We start from the raw sequence: 15,490 nt of genomic DNA on the forward strand, positions 1-15,490 counted from the left end.
AGACTGGAGTGGCTTCCAGAACCCCGGTTTTCAAAAGGGGCTGACCACACATTCTCCACCCATCAAATCTCAAATCCCCCTCTCCTTAATAGCTCTCTTCATCGTGGTCTCAGTAGCCTAAAGACAGCAGCCACAAGTGTTTTCCAAAAATAACATCAGCAACTTTCAGTTTCAGGATTTGTAAATTCTTGTGTCATCGACTTCGGACTTCCTCAAAAATTCTCCAGGGGTAAACAGATCACAGGGAAAGGATTTTCCCTCCCCCTCCAGATATCTAGAGGGGATGTCCAAATGGTTCCTCTTCTGGGAGCTGCCTTGAGCTTTTTCCATGATGAAATTTTCCAGCATATAATTTGTAAAGTTATGTCACTCCAGATGCCTTTGTTTGTCTTGAAAATGACAAAATACGCTATGAAGAAATGATGTTCTACATCATGTGTGCCTACCTGCAGAGTTAAATGTGTAGTTCTACTGAAATACAGTTCTGCTCAGCCATACTGATTAATTCCTGTTTAGCCCTTAGCCCCAAGTCAAAGTGTTTCAGTGGCACCGTGACCTGGGGTCTAAAATGTGGTTTCAGAAATGTCACATCATAAGGCCAACCTTTGTACAAGCACTGTGCTGTTAGAACTGCAAAGAGAAGGTTGAGAGGGGATTTTGAGCTGACAAGCCTTTTCCCCTGGCATTTTGTCACTCAAGAGAGATTTGCTCAGTGCTGATTTTGATGATCTTCACACCAACCCACAGTGTCCCTTCGTCAAACCTAATCCTATTCAGATCAATACAGAGGGGGAGGAAAAAAGAGAAAAGGGAGCTGAGTTGCTAGCACTGCCAATGCTTGCAGACATAGGAGTGACCTCACAGATTTCAGGGGAGGAGCCTTGGTTCGTACGTGTAGGGGTTTTCCCCATGACGAAAACCTCAAGATAAGTCTGGGGATTCCCCAGTCTGCCTTCAGAAATATCACTCTAGAAGCAGCCACAGCTCCACTCTGCTCTCACTGTCCATCCTGCAGAGAGGCACGCTGTTGCTGCTCTGCCATCTGAAGCAGTAAACGCCATGTCTTTTGGAGACTGCACTCTGCTCATCTTCCTGTGCAACCGTAAGTGGGCGACCCTGCAATTTCCCTTCTGGTCTTTCATGTTTGTTTTGTGGGGATATGTTTTGGGAAGACAGGCAGGATTGTGTAAGCCATCTCTTTTAAAGGTGACGTTTACCTGTGCTTTGCAGTTTGGTGCTTGATCCGTGGGACTTCTGTGATGATCCCAGATGTTGCTGTGAGGTGTGCTGAGGAAGCAGTGCTGCCCTGTAAAGCTCTTCAGGACCCTTCAATCTCCTACCAGACAGTGTCTTGGTATAAAGTAAGAAAAAAATCCTAAGTTATTTGAGTGGTCTGCTTTGCTTTCCTACCTGATGCTGGCTTGTCTTGTACGAAATGGGTTGTTTTCTGCAGAGGCATCCTCCCATTAGTGCAGCAGAGAGAAGGCAGCACTGCAAACCTTTGAGCTGACCACGTGGAACAGGCCTTTTCCATGTCATTGGAGATAGGCTATTTGAGCATGATTCCCTGAATTGCTCTTGGCCAGCTTTTCCATCTAATTATTGCTGGTTTTCATGGATCAAAATTCAGGTGATGCCCCATGTACAACCTGCCAAAAACTACTCTGAAGATGAGTCTTCCAGGATTTTCTTCAGAGGAAAAAAATGGTATTTAAGCCTTGTAACACCAATGATGGTGCTCTTGTTTAATCCCTTCCAAACAGGAGATGATTTTTTTCTTTGAAATTGAAGAACTAAAAACGAACTTGCTATTCTTTAGGAAGATTTGACTAGTGGAGTGTGCATAAGGGCAGGGTGTGAGCAGAAGGCAGATGGAGAGCTAGAAATTCTGAGTTCTCTCTTGCCAGTCATTAGGTAAAAATCACAGCTTGTCTTCTCTGACTCAGAGTTTCTCTCTCCAGAGCAGGAGAGCCCCACTGACCACCTGGGTACAGGAGGGGTTACAGGAATCAATCAGCTAATGAGCAGAAAAGTTCTGCTCAACATTATCAAGATGAAATTTCTTAGAGAGGTAGAATTTCCCAGTGGCAGAAGAGGTGGATGTTGACAAGCTGTATGCCACTGTGTATTTACATCTCAGAGCAGAGCTTCAGCATGTGGTGTGAGCCAAATTAATGGAAAAACAATGAAGATTTTGTTCTCCATTCCCCACTCCCAGCCATACCTTCCTGCTGCTTATCATGGACCAGCTCTGGTGCTCGTCTTGTTACCTGTTAAGTCAACTCTCTGTTGCTTGTATAATAGTGGAAAATCAATCTGTGTGCAAAGATTTTGTGGGTTACAGAGTTGAATTACTTTCCCATGTGATGGTAGAGCAATGGAAGGGAAGAGGATAAAACCATATTTATGGGTGTTGAAAACTGTTAGTTTATCTCTGCCAGAACCCAAAGCCACAGCTTTGGTTTCCTCAGCAGTTTGGTCAGATATAGCTTTAAACTCATTTCCTACAGTTAAGCAACAAACAGTGTTTGTTATTAGATAATGGCTTCTGAGGTTGAAACTTGCAGTGCATCTGAATTTCATTGCTGGTACAACAACGAGCATCTCCCTACAGACTAGATGGCAACTGTGGCTCAAAAGAGCTGATTTGAACATCTGACTGCCAACCCTCCAAGTGAAGCATCTTTTTCCAAACTGTTGAACTAAGCACAGGTGGTAGACAGAGAGGAGACTCTTTTTTTTTTTTTTTTTTTTTTTTTTTGTTTTTGTTTTTGTTTTTGTTTTGTTTTGTTTTGTTGGGTTTTTTGTGGTTTTTTTTGTTTGTTTGTTTGTTTTCTGCCTCAAAAGCTGGATAAGGATCTATATTTTCCATCTAGATACATGCTAATTATTGATGACTCCCTTTCTCCCACAGTGCCTAGGGCAGGCAGGGAGCTCAGGGAAGGCAAACCATGCTGGGTGGCGGACTTGGAGGAGTTGAGCAGAAGTGGTAGGGCGTGGGGGAGGAATAAAGAAAGAGGCTGACTGGATCCCAGAAAAGTGTCCCCCATAGTAGTGGAAGTCAACAGGAACAAAAACCAGCTGAAGTGTGGGATCCTCCAGAATATTAACTCCATTAGACAATTGAAGTGTGGAAATCCTCCAGAAGCACGTGCTTCCCAAAGTTCAGTGGGAGCTGGGAGGGCCAAGCAGCAAACACCACCAAAAGCCATTCCCTGATGAAGTATAAAGAAAGCCTATAAACCCAATTTTGTGTTGCCTCATAGCTCTTAGCAGTTCCACCTGGGCACAAAATGACTGCACGTGCACAGGAGGGTGATATTTGATGATGCCTTTTGTGGGGACCCTCTCTGGTGCTGCTTCCCCTTGCAGCACCGTCTAGTGCAGCGTTTCCCTTCCCCATGCTACCACAGTCTAGACTGTTGCTGTATGTCTCCTGTCTGTCCCTACAATCCCCACTCCCTCCATGGTCTCCTTGCTCTTCCTGCCTCAGTCCTCAGGGGCTGATGGCACCAACCATAGTACTGCACTCTTCTGTTTCCTTGTCCCATGAGAGAGTTGGGAAGTGGAGACAGGCAGGCGGTGACGCCAGCCCAAGCCACAGTTGCAGCCATATTAGGAAAAGCAGAGCACCAAATCTAAGAAGCCTGAGTCTCCATGGGGAAAAGCAATCTAGGCTCAGTGTTTTGTGCTGAGCAAGCAATACTTCTACTTGTGGCGCTAGCTAAATAGGCATCAGCTTGTAAATCTTTCTCCTCCCCTCTCTACACTTTGGCTCTGTGCTGCTTGTGCCCATGGAACACTGCAAAGGAGGGTGAGGGAATGGTGGAGTGTGCCTGGGCTACCCAGCACAGGTAATTACTCTATTATTATTTAAAAACAGCTACTGAAGGATTAATCAATAAACACCACATATAACCCCAAAGGACTAATTAAAAGGTAATTCCAACAAATTGTATAAAATTTCAGGCTGTAAAGTTCAAGCAGCTGTTAGGCAAAATCTTTTGTGTGAGGTCACTTTGAACAATGAAGTGAATGCAAGCAATTAACCTTTGCTTCTGTTGCTTAAAAAAAATGATGGTGGCAATGTTTCGGTGCTGCTTGTGCAGCTGTTTGCACAGGGTGAATGTTCTGTGAGCAAAGCCCTCCTTCCCACTGGCACCTCTGTGTGCTCAGACCAATTAAGGGCCAGTTTTTTACAATCTGCTAAAAAAAAAAAAGGTTGTAATTTAAAAGTATTTGTTGTATAGAGAAGTAATTGTCTAATGGAGTTAATATTCTGGTGTCAAAATCCAACTGGGTACAAAAAAGGTTTGCATTCAGTTCTTTTCCTTTTGCTAATGTCTCATACTGCAAAAAAAAAAGAGATGTGTTTGACCTGCTGTGCCACCAGGATCATTGGAGCTAATTATTCTCATGCAGGAGGTCACCTGTGTAAGCAGTTCTGTGCAGAATCTAGGACCACAGTCAGTCAGCTCAGCCTAAATGATTTTTACTTAAATATATATGGTGTAGGCTGGCAGAACACACTGGGGAGAATGTAGAGCACCAATTCCTCTTCCAGCCTGGTGCAGCTCTCATTCCATTCACTATGAGGCCATGGAAAAGAATTCATAATGATGATAGTCTTAAAGCGTGGTACATTTTTAGGAGTTCTGGGCAGCCTGCATGCCATAAACCCATATATGAGCAGTGTGGAAGTTTGCCAGCTGAGAACTGAAAACTAGGTCTTTTTTTGCCTAAGCACCCAGGCACTGGGAATTGTCTATGGAAATGCTGGTTTGAATCTCTACAGCCCACCTACAAGACAAGAATCTGGGTAGTGAAACTTTGCTTACCTTTCTGCCTTGTAGGGCTATTGAAAACTGAGCAGTTTCTCTTTGTCCAGTGCATTAAAAATGAGAACCACTTTATAAACCATCATAATGATCACTTTATATCCAGTTTGAAAATCAAGTTTAAACACACACAAATGAAGTCCCAGTGGAGATTACACTATTTTCTTCATGTGATAGCCAGAAGAGTCTTAATCTAAAACAAATCTTGAGGAATAGGAAAGAAGACCATGCTTCAGTGGAGAGAAATCTGTTAACTTTATAGCACTTCCTTGAAAAATATAAAATTGTGGCAGAATAAGAGGGGGAAGTCATATGACAAAATAAGAATAAACATTTTAGACATATAATACTGACTGCACCTTCCTTCAAAGGAAACTACTTTTTCTAAAAGTGCATAGCTGTGATTATTAGCAGAGATAAATATTTGCTAAATTACTTCAGCTGAATTTCTAACCTACGCAAAGAAATGCAGTCCAATGCTCCTCAGACATCTATTCATCCCCAAGTAGCTCCATCACATTGGTGATTTAGACAGGAAAGGAGCAGTGGAAATGATTTCATGAACCAAACAATTCTTTTGTCTGACATGAGCTAAGGCTGGATGCCCTTAGCTAAAAAAATATCAAACCAAGCCAAACCAACTAAACAATAAAGAGTCTGTGTGAGTGAGTCAAAGGGCTTTTCCAGCTGGCTCATGTGTCACACATAACTCCTTTGCTGTTGTTTTGGGGTTGGGCTTTGAATTTTCTTTCCTCATCTCCCCCCTTTGCTCCCCTTTTGACAGGACACTCAGAGTTCACTTACATGTGCCCACAATTTATGTCTGTTATTTTCAAATTTAACTTTGGTATCTCTACGTGACGCTGTATAGGAACCATATGGATGCACCTTTAGCACTAATCGAGTGTGGAAGCATTTTTGTGCTGAAAAATACACCTATTAAGCAGTTTCAGCTCAGTTGTGTTTCATTATATGTTGGCTATTGGGCATTGCCAGAATCCTATATATTATTCTTCAGAAAATAAATTCCTTCTGGCTGTATGTAGATTTCTAGCTCTCTATAACAGTCAGAAATTTCAGCTTGGCCATTATGCCTGGTATAATTTTAAACAAAACCATTCTTACATTATCTCCCCCCCCACTAGAAAATAACCTGATGTTAATATGTTCCACCTTTAAACTGACATCAGTTTTGGACCTCAACCATTTTTGCTGAAATTAAAATTTTCTTTTATGGGAAAAGTGGTTTATATTGGCACTTTGATTTACCTGGAAGACAATGTACCACCTTAGTGTGGAAAAAGTTTGATGAGAAAAGGTATTTAATGAGAGCAGAGAACATGAATTAATGTGAGAACTTCTCACTCTCAGGTGTTAATGATAAAATTAAATATTAATTGATTAGCTGGATGTAAGCACTACAGCATTGACTTTTTTTAGGGTGCTACTGTGTAATGCTGTATCAGTTTTGAAATAGCTAAAACCTAGCCAGCTAGAACTGAGCAAAATGTTCCCCCTTCTTCCACCTTGTTTTTCGTTCATTGAAAAAAATATTTGCTGAAGAACGTTTAAATTTTGGGGGCCTCCTTGTTCTACCTATGTCTTATAATTCATCCAGTCAGAAAACAGAATTATAACAGCTCAGTGGTATTTTCAATCAAACATATCCCATTTTAATATTCATTGTATCACCACATTTTCTTATATAAAAGCTAGGAGAAACTTAATAGGAATCAGTCAATTGACTAGAGAATATATGTGGGGAAAATCACAACCTCTTTAGACCATGTGTTTCCAAGATTTTGTGAACTAGAATAACTTTCAATTAAACTCACTGAAAACTGATAACTAGAGCTGGCTTCTCAAGGCTGTGTCCAGTTTAGTCCTGAATACCTCAAAGCATGGAGATTCCACACCCTCTCTGGGCAGCCCATTCCAGTGTTCAACCACCCCTACAATTAAAAGGGTTATTCTTTTGCTTAAGAGGAATTTAATGAAATTCAGTCTGCGCCCACTGCCCCTTTTCTCACCTCTGAAGATCACTGAGAAGAGTCTGGCTTCAGTTTCTCTATCCCCCTGTTATTCAGGTTGAATCAATGCTGATAAGATGATGCTGAGCCTGATCTCCTCCAGGCTGATCTCTTCTATCTTCTGCTTATGTCAGGTGCTCCAAGATATTATTCATCTTTGTGCCCCTTCACTGACTCCCTCAGATATGATCATGTCTGTCCTGCCCTGGGAGGCCAGCATTGAACCCAGCACTCCGGGATGTGTCTCAGCAGGGACTGAAGAGAGGGGAAGGATCACCTCACTTCAGCATCTGCTGAAGATATTCTGGCAGGTGATTTCTGAAAGTCTGCCACAGGCATTGCTGAAGGACACTGTATATATGACATTAAGCATAAACTCCCATTTCTTCTCCTTTTTAATTTTCTTAATGGGTAGTTACATGCAGATAGGCAGAATCGTGTTGCCAGCACGTCCCTGTTCCTCAGCAAAATTCTGGGGGAATTAAACCCCGGCAGATTGCATAGTAAAAAGGCCCTTTTTATGAAAATAGATTTAGTAGAATTTTCTACCTGTTCCCACACGAGCCATCATTTGCCTTTAAATTTTGGTAAAGCCACTAGCAGCAAACAAGGGAACAGGAACCTATCTCCTTCCTTTTCTCCTCCCTTTGGAGGAGGGCATCAGGGGAAGCTGGCATGCTGTAGTTTGCTCAGGAGTGAGGTGTAAGAGAAATGAAACACAAATGAAACATAGGAAGAAAAGAAGTTTTTTTTCACTGATTAAAGGAGAGGATGGTCCCTACACAAGTGGATTGCTGTCTCTGGCAGTGCATGCTTTGATTCCTCTAAGCTTGTGTGGAACTAATTAGGTAAATCCCCCAGCATTTACCTTGGGCTGTGGTATCACCTGGAGGACACTTGGCATGAATTAGAGCTGGTTTATCATAGAAGCTTGAGCTGCAAAATTATCTGTCCAGTGAGAGAGTCTGCCAAGTAATTCACAGGAGGTGGCAAGCAAAGTGGCATTTTTGTAATTTTAATTAGCTTTGGGGTGGGAAAGAGGTTATCTTGAATAGAACAAGAGGCAGAACAATGACCTTACTGAACATCTCCTTCTATAAGGACTTCCTTTTATACAGATAAGATATGAGGATGCCCTCTGCAAATTTGCTGAGATGTTTTCTCACTATGTAGAGAATTTAAAAAGAGAGGGTGTTTTTTTTTTGTTTTCATTTTTAATAAGATAACAGGAGATAAGATTGTTGTGGGAAAAGGCTCGGTTCAGGCATCAGAGAAAAGGTCGCTGTGACCTCTGAGCAGGGGTGGATGCATTGCCTGCAGAGGCTGGAAAAATGCCACCAGATGTCTCTGCAGCCTAAAAAATGTTGGGATGCACACAGCAGCCCTGCAGACTGCCTTGCCTGCCCTTGCCCTTCAGTAAATAGATTAAACGGAGAAAGAAAGGTGTGCAAACCCCGAATTGAACCCACACATATGACCTCTTCCTCCTCTTCCTCCCCAAACGCAAGGTTCACAACCCCCATCCAAGTCACCAGTGGTTTCTGCGCAGGTGTGGGAGCCAGATTAGGCCACAAAGTAACTTTTTCTTCTTGTTTTAGGGAAAAGCATGTTGTTAGTGCTGTTTCATGACGCTGCTTTGCCTTACACAGAGCATGTCTGAGGCAAAATTCTGACAGTTTTGTCTGCAGAATCACCATCACTGTGCTTGCAACAGCAACCAAGCACCTTAAAAAGCTTTGGAGGCAATAATCAATCCCATTCCTCACTGTTCCCATGAAATAGGGAAGTTAAATCATTTACCCAAAATCTCACTTGGAATAAGTGCATGGTCAGGCGTGGGATGCATGGACTTAATTGAGTTCTCCCTTATAGGAGCAGGACTGATTGCAATTGCATACAGAAAGATCAAAGTGTTTTCTCATTCCCAGATCTCAGCCACAAGAATCACACTACCATTTACCACCCAAGACAGCAATTATTTATGCTGCCAGAAAATGAAAGGAAAAAAAAAGCTCCAAAAATCCCTAAACAAATCTGGTTTTTTGTGTGTAGCTCAGACGTCCTATCTGCAATTTAGGGCAATGCAAAGGGCAGCCAGGCTGGTTCCTTTTATTGCCCTGGGGGCAGTTTTAAATTTCACTGAGGAAGGGGGTGGTAAGGGAAGGGAGAGTGGCAAAAATTAGATCTGAGGGAGGTCAACTATATCCACTTAACTGCTATTGACCTAGTTGTAACCAGAGCTGAGCCCAGCCTGGTATTGGAATTCCTCTGGCCACATCTCTGACAATGTGCAAGGCCTGAAAATACCTAAATCCCTGTAGCACAGTGAAGTTCCTACAGCCTGAACAACACCATACATACTGCTTGTCTTGTAGCTGCTGGGGACCGAGTGTAATAAGAAAGAGAAGCTGGGGTAAATTTACGGGGGGATTAAGAGAAACATTCTTCCCTCTTTCTGGGTGAAGTGTGGAAAGCCCCAGGAAATTACTGCTCTATGTTTGAGTTGATGCACTTAAAAAACCCAAAACCTTTTTGAGAAAGAATCTTTACAATTGAGGAAATCTTGTGCCTTAGTCTCATCCTTCAGTTTCTGAGAAGTTCCCCAAATTGCGGTGTGTTTTTATACCATTTTTGGTTGCAAAAAATAGCAATGTATAAGAGATCATCAGGCCCATATTTCTCTCCAGACTCTCAAGTGTGCTTTCCTCCTGCAAACACATGAAAGGGAAACCAGATACTCTGAGTCTCAGTATGAGAAAGTTGTGTTAATTTTAATAACTTACAGTGTAACTGTTATACCCTGATGCAGTAGCTATGCTGATAGAAAGTAAGCACCAACATATGACCCAAAAATGTGTCTATTAAAATAAAATAATAATAATAAAAAAGCCTTGGCTTACATTAGTCATATGTTTGGCTGAAATGCTGAGCCCTGGACTTATGAGCTGGGTCTGGCTCTGCTGGTCCACAGAAAGATTGAATTCATTACTTGGGAAACCTGTATGGAGGGCATCCTGCCTGGAATCCCAGGGAGCAACTTGGATGAATAGGAATGGACGCAGGCTAATTCAAACCCTTCTTCCATCTTTCAAATCAACTTAGTGATTTCTCTCTTCTTTGTGGTTCCCAGCCAATTGTCATTTTCAGTGCATCCTATCGCCCCGCAGCACGAACTGTTCTGGGAATACACTTCATTTCTCCAGCAGCCTCTCAGCAATGCCAAGGAATGTAGCTCTTCTGGTTACAATTAAGAAATTCAACATACAAATGCTCCCCAAGTGCACCAGAACCTGCTTGTGACCTTCACGAAACTGAATCTGAAGGAGTCAGAGCAATTTTTTGTTCTTTGGTTCCAGTCATGAGTGGAAGGGAGGGAGGTGGGGTGGAGAGAAACCTCCAATCCTCCAGAGAGGCAGCATGGTTTCAGGGGTCAGCTACATAGAAACTGGCACAGGAAAGTGCAGTTTCCAGAGCTGTATTCTCACAGGGAGCTCTGGGCTGTGGAGCCACTGGGAGGATGCCAGCCTGTGTTTGGCAGAGCCCTCGTGCAGTGGCACACTTGCTGGGTTAGCAGGTTTAATTGTCACCACTGCGTGGCCGAAGGTGTGCTGGCAGCAGTGGAGCCTCCCTGTCTGGGGCCATGCTCTCCTGGGCACCTCTGGCCCCAGAGCCACTGCTAGGCACCTGGGTAGGGCTGCCTCTTGCCACCTCTGCTCCATCCCCATCCACTGTCTCTCTCAGTCTGAACTCTTCTGGGGCCTCTGCATAGGCCCACTGAGAGCAGACTCTACCCCTGCCTTCTGTCATGTTGCTGTCCGGGTGAGGCAGCTTAAGAAGCTATTACAGAGTAGTTCTGTAACTCCTATTTATATATAGAGTCCATTTTAGCAAAACCCCGTATACTTTTGGATTGCAAGCATGAACATATTAAATGGATTTGAGGTTGTGCTCCACCTTGCCTCTCTTCAGCCTCTGCATTTTCAGCCTTAAGCCGGCTTTAACATTTTCTTTACCCTAAAACTGAGGATGACACTGTTGCCCAAGGAGAGAAACCTATTTATGTTTTCCAGATGGCTGAAGACGGCAAAGGAATAGCATGGGAAGTTCTTGATGTGGAATCTCATTATCCACAAGAAGTTGAGGGATCCTTGGAGCTCTCCAATGGCACCTCCTTTTCACTGAGGATCAAAAATGTGACCAGCCGAAGCAGTGGGACGTACAAGTGCACTTTGGAGGGCCAGAACGGAGAACGCAATCTGAGCACCACAGTCACGTTAAAAGTAACAGGTACAGTGGAGAGCCTTGACTGTCCCGTGCTCTGCGTGGCATGTCAGGAAGGTAACAGTTTTTAAATATTTGACAAACACCAGAGCAATGTAACACCTTGCTTGACATTTCAGGTTGCCCTGGAATAGAAGAGGACAAACTAAAAAAATACAGAAGCGAGCTCTTGATGCTGACTTTCCTTGGGGTTTTTTACTTGCTGCTCATCTTCTTTACTTGTGTAAGTAATTCCGTTTCTCATAAGCAAAGCAACAATACCAACCAAAATAGCCCCCTCATTTTCTCTGCTAGTGCTGCTTTAATACAGCTGGTCTGAAGTTGGTGTCCATACTTAATTTAGGATTAAAGTCAGGTACACGAGGATGGAGTTCCAGAGAGAGATCTGACCTGATCTAACTGGTCTGATCTGGTCTAACTGATCTAACTCTGATTTAACTCGAACTATCAGTTATTTTCCTGCACTCTCACTGCTCATTTCGGCTTCCAATTACTCTGTGTAAACTACTTATCAGTTTAAGGGTGTAGCAACAGGTCTGGTTTACTACCTGGAACAGCATTTGTACAGGATGGAGGCACAGACCCCTGGGAGCCCTTCTTTGGAATTTCTTTGTGTGGTGGCATGATGGACATGTTGAAGTCCGCCTGCTTTTTTCCTCAGTTTCCACACTGGTAAATTGGTGACAAGCCCATTTCAGATGAGCGCTTTTTTGAAGTCACATCTTTCTTGTTAAACAGACATTTTAAAATGTACAGAGAAAAACCTCATTGGGGAGTTTATCCATACCTTTACTGATGTCTGGTAGTTCTGGGAAAAGAAGGGAGAGGAGGTTTTTGGGAAGCTCACTCCACAGAAGAAAAACTATGCTTTGGGTGGAGTGGCAGTGAAGTCACCCCTTCATGCAAAGGTCTGCACCTCCTGGCTCAGAGGCAGCAGGAATTTTGGGTGCCAGCACCGTGCATCACTGGCTGCATTTGTAATAAAAACCAAACCAAAACTACCCCCAGAATTTTGGGAGGTCAGATTTAACCTTTGCTGCCTGCTTCATATTTGCCTTCTTGTTTTGCTCCTCAGCAGATGAATCATAACTGTTGATCAGAGTGTATCTAATTAGCTGCGCTAAATGTAGCTTTCCATGTATCTTCAGGGAGCAATTAAATTTATGCCTGTCTCTTTTTTAGATTGACAATTCTGCCAGTAATTTGTGCCATTCAGACTAAAGTTTGATGAGATAAATCTTGTAGGAATTTGTTAGGATGGAAGCATAAAAACAAGGATATCACTCAGAAGAGACAGATGCCCCATGTTCTTCTCAGTGTCCTGAAAGAAATTCAGATCTCTACAGAAATCTCTCCTCCCCTCACATAAAAAAAAAAGTCCCAGTTTTAGTGGTGCAGTTATAAAAAGCAGATCTGTGTAGTGAAGATAATAGCTCTGGTGAAATTATGTGTATCTTACTTTTGGGTGAGGCCCTGTCTCAGGTATCAACCTAGCTTTCATCAAAATTTAATATCAACCTGATCTCACAAGTGAGGTTGATTATTTAAAATGCCTGTTAAGTTCTTACAGGTTGCCTTGTTCTCTCCTTTAGTGAAGATTGTGCCTTATCTCCACCAAGCTCAACAGCGACATTCACTTTAGAACTGGTTGGCAGGACTGGGGCTTTACTTTGACAACTTGATGAAAATATTTCAGGCACTGGCTTGCTTCGAAGGCAGGTGGAAACACACTTGCAATAGCTTGATGCAAGGCCTGATGAGATGAAAATGTGAATCAAATACAAATTTCCTTTTTTTGACTGAGGTTTTTGTCCTATAAAGTTCACTGATTTAGGAGAAACAGCAGTTTTTATTGGTACTGGGTGCTTCCAGTGACAAACAAATGGGAAAGGTTTAATGAGATATGTTTAGCAAAGAGAAAAAGGAAAACCTTCAAAAGTTTCTTTTTTTTTTAGATTGCCTTTCATAGGAATTCTGTTTTAAGCTTTCCTTTGTGTTTTCTATTTTAGACATGTCTAAGAAAAGAGAGTATGTCTCCAAATGAACGAAAACCAAGACCAGATATGAAGCACATGCTCACCTTCATCAACGTACACGAAATAACAACTTTCCAGCATTTAAACAACAACAACACTTGCAAAAATGAGCTCACTTCAAGTTCTGTCTAAGTTGATGCTCATGGCACTGTGGACTCATCAATGAACACAAGCTGGATGGCTAAGTGGTATGGAGAGGAAACAAGTGATAATATATGGTCTCTTCAGAACAGCCTGAAAGTACAGGATATGTCAGTGATCTGCTTGTGCTGGACAAGCCTTTGACAAGCACTGTTATGCACTGTGGTGACTTTTGAGAGTTAGTCAGCTAAGATACACCTTTACAGCTACACAACATGTTACAATGCTGTTATGGGGTTGGTATCAACTTTATTTCACTCTGCTGTGAAGCCCTCTCTGTCTGAGCAAGTGCTTCTAACACGAAGACTGAGTTATAGGGAGGCCATAGCTGTGCAAAGCCAGCAGATGAAGCTCTTCACTGGACTGATACCTCCCATCTTTCCAAAGCAAACATAACAGGTGCCGTGATATGAAAAGAGAAGTGTGCAGGGCTGTGTCTGCTCTGAGCCTGATCCTGGATGGAGTTCCTTTACTGCAAATGAGATGTAACTCATCATGTGATGTTAAAGTAGGCTGAAGGGGTAACTTCATGCTCTTGCATGGATCAAAGCAACATCCACTCTTTAATCTTAGAGTGACAGGTTGAGAAGGAAGAAGATTTTTGAGAAAATCTTTCTGGACTGAATGAACTTTTTATTTCAGCAGGAGAAATAGGGACAATATTTTCCAGATTAATCTGTAGGAAGTTTCAATGAGACTGTTAATCTTAAATAAGAATAAGAAGACTGTGATATTAAGGACACGGTTTACAAAACATGGAGCCAAACATGTGCAACACTTATGTCAGTCAAATTACATGAGTGAGGACCAAAGCCATGGCTTGGAAGAAATCAACCAACCACATCTTTGGGATATACTAAGCTAGCTACTTAGTATACAGGAGTGGAAGATGGAACATATGAGCTTCCGGTGTTGGCAGTGTATGTATGTGAAAAAAGGACCTGACAAAAGCTGAACTCAGGCCCACAATAAAATAAGAGATTTGTCCTTTTGTACCAAAGTTCAAATGATTCTAGACTCTGAATCCAAGGAACCTCCCTCTATTGGATTGCTAGTGCAGAAGGTGAAGGAAGAGGAGTCTAAAGTGACTGTGTTTGCTTATGCCATGATGTCAGAATTTGAGCCCAAACATCAGAACCTGCATACCCTGAAGAACACAGTCTTAAAAAAATACTTCAAGAACTGACCCGAAGGATTAGAAATTTTAATGTAGCTTGGAATTCCAGGCTGTTGACAAAAAGATCCTTCTGTAATCCTCTGACTAATTTTGAAGTGCTGATGGGAAGAAAGCTGTGTATCACTCAGCACTGGCTCTGTGAGCAGGGTAGATGTCTGCATTGCTGTAGTCCAAGAGGCTGCTGACCAATGACTTCTAGTTACAAGGGATATGTAAGTTACTTAGAACATAGTAAAGTAATGCAACATTGCTTTTTTTCCATCCCCACCCCATAATTTTTACATTTAAATGTGTGTAGGATACTTGAAATAAAAATTCAGTGATAACCAAACATTTGGATTTGTGCTCCACATATGGCAAATAAACCCAGAAAAACTCCATATCAATTGCATTTTATTTTACAACTAGCATAATTACATCAAATCAGGTGGAGATGTGATTCAGCCTCTTCTGGAGGAAAAAGCATGTATATGTGTATAACTGATTAAGCAATGGATAATTTTATGCACTTCTAAGTGACCTAACACCATTTAAATTTTTATCAAAATCTCACTTTCTGTCCAAAGTACATTATAAAATACCGGTTTCCTACCAAAAGGCAAGTCATTAGGGAAAACACAGGGGTGTTTCAGTCTGCCCAGAGTCACTTTTAAACATGGCCCTCCATCCTGGGTGACCTGGGTGTATGTTTAGGAGGCAAAAAATATGAACTGAAGGCATGTTTCTCCATTTTGTCAGGAAGACTTTATATCCAACAGTCATAGTTTATTATCATAGAATGCTAAGAGGTTAGAATGGATCTTAAAGATCATTTAGTCCAAATAACCCTGCCATGGGCAGGGGCACCTCTCACTACACCAGGTTGCCCAAGGCCCTATGCAGCTTGGCTTTGGACACTGCCAGGGATGGGGCATCCATGACCTTCCTGGGAAACCTGTTCCAGGGTCTCACCACCCTCACAGTAAAATATTTCTTCCTAATCTCTAG

General features: G+C 42.3%; 1 protein-coding gene across 1 annotated transcript; it reads left to right on the forward strand.

Moving 5' to 3' along the window:
* The first annotated feature begins 1,007 nt into the window (after positions 1 to 1,007).
* On the forward strand, positions 1,008 to 14,834 carry CD83 (CD83 molecule). Its single transcript, XM_066324229.1, has 5 exons — positions 1,008 to 1,102; positions 1,231 to 1,361; positions 10,939 to 11,155; positions 11,269 to 11,372; positions 13,159 to 14,834. The coding sequence occupies exons 1-5, from the start codon at positions 1,060 to 1,062 to the stop codon at positions 13,315 to 13,317; spliced, it is 654 nt and encodes a 217-aa protein (XP_066180326.1). The 5' UTR covers positions 1,008 to 1,059; the 3' UTR covers positions 13,318 to 14,834.
* Positions 14,835 to 15,490: the final 656 nt, after the last annotated feature.

This window comes from Sylvia atricapilla, chromosome 1 (assembly GCF_009819655.1).
Source record: "Sylvia atricapilla isolate bSylAtr1 chromosome 1, bSylAtr1.pri, whole genome shotgun sequence".
Taxonomy (NCBI): Eukaryota; Metazoa; Chordata; class Aves; order Passeriformes; family Sylviidae; genus Sylvia; species Sylvia atricapilla.

Excerpts from the sequence above, each read along its gene's own strand:
- CD83 (XM_066324229.1), top strand. The coding sequence starts at position 1,060 with ATGTCTTTTGGAGACTGCACTCTGCTCATCTTCCTGTGCAACC. Across the intron at positions 1,362-10,938 it reads AGACAGTGTCTTGGTATAAA|ATGGCTGAAGACGGCAAAGG; the intron begins GTAAGAAAAAAA and ends TATGTTTTCCAG. Across the intron at positions 11,373-13,158 it reads TGCTCATCTTCTTTACTTGT|ACATGTCTAAGAAAAGAGAG; the intron begins GTAAGTAATTCC and ends TTTCTATTTTAG.